Below are 1,208 nucleotides of genomic sequence, written 5' to 3' on the forward strand. Positions count from 1 at the left end.
CCACCATGGCAACACATGTAGTATAAGTCAGGTGCTGTCGCGCTGCAAACCCATTTGTTGAGAGAGGGAGGGAGAGAGAGAGGTGAGGCGGGGAAGAGGGGAGAGACAGACAGAGAGAGGGAGAGAGAGATGGGGGTGAGACGGGCGGGAGTGGGGGGGCTAGGGAAAACAGACAGGCTGTTAGCACAGGAAAAATATGTTATCGCCGTGGCAACGCAATGTGGCAACTCTCCATGGCAACAGCAGGTGGCTCAGGGGCTGAAATTTGCTGCTTCCGCTGCGTTTGTATGCGTGTGTGAACAGTAAATATCTGCGTGTGTGCGTCCATCTTTCCCCGGCATCTGGCGAGGTGAGAACCGCTTCACGAGTGCAGACGTGAATCCTCTCATTCAGCAACATAAAAACACAACTCGTGCTACAAAGGAAACTCTCCAAATGAGTGGAAGCAAGTTCACGGCGTTCCCCAGGTGTTTTCTGTGCCCTGTCTGTGTGTGTGTGTGATACCAGTGTTGACTGTGTTTGAGAGACGGCTCGTCTGACTGGGAGCTAAAGACCACTCAACCTGGAAAAGCCCCCCCCCAACGCTCTGTCTTTAAATTACAGATCCAGCAGCATCCCTTTTGTGTGTATGTGTGTGTGGAGATATCTCCAACTATGTGAGAAATGCCGTCATTACCTCCCTCATTAGTGGTGCAATGATCACCTAAACCGAGTCGCCGGCTTTGTGTTTTCCTGTGTGTGTGTTTTAATGTGTCGCGCGCGCCGTATACAGATCGGTCTTAAACATGGCTGTCTGGCATGAGTGCGTGTTAAGTGTTTGCGAGCTGATGATTTCTTTCTTTCTTTCTTTTTTTTTAATGTGTGTGAATGGACGAGTGGCGGGCGGTGGGGGGCTGTCATGAGAAATTACCCCCATGGACTACAGCGTCGAGGCTGTAATTCTCCGAGGTAATCACAGGGAATAATGGCAACAGTGGGACACCCGGGAATCTAATCACTATAATCAGAAGCACTGGCTTATGGGCTCAAATTCCTGCCTTGCTATCCGCCTCGTGATGAAGCCGGCTGGGCTGGTTGGCTGCTGCGACGCGATCAAATGATTGACCAGTTTTCTCTCCTCTCTCCTTTCTAGTCCTCCGTTGTGGTCGGGGAGTCCCCTCTTCAGAAAGAACGGAGGAGTACTCCTACAAGGTACTGTTTCACCTCCG

At 51.3% G+C, this 1,208-nt stretch overlaps 1 protein-coding gene across 2 annotated transcripts in view; it reads left to right on the forward strand.

Moving 5' to 3' along the window:
• ches1 (checkpoint suppressor 1) overlaps positions 1 to 1,208 on the forward strand; it is an 84,259-nt gene that overhangs the window by 72,192 nt on the left and 10,859 nt on the right. For both annotated transcript variants that reach the window (XM_013908709.1, XM_005724853.2), the window contains exon 4: positions 1,133 to 1,191. In XM_013908709.1, coding sequence (XP_013764163.1) covers positions 1,133 to 1,191 — 59 coding nt within the window. The remainder of the gene's footprint in view (positions 1 to 1,132; positions 1,192 to 1,208) is intronic.

The sequence above is a fragment of the Pundamilia nyererei genome, unplaced genomic scaffold (genome assembly GCF_000239375.1).
Source record: "Pundamilia nyererei isolate P.nyererei 1_Seehausen unplaced genomic scaffold, PunNye1.0 scaffold00013, whole genome shotgun sequence".
Lineage (NCBI taxonomy): Eukaryota > Metazoa > Chordata > Actinopteri > Cichliformes > Cichlidae > Pundamilia > Pundamilia nyererei.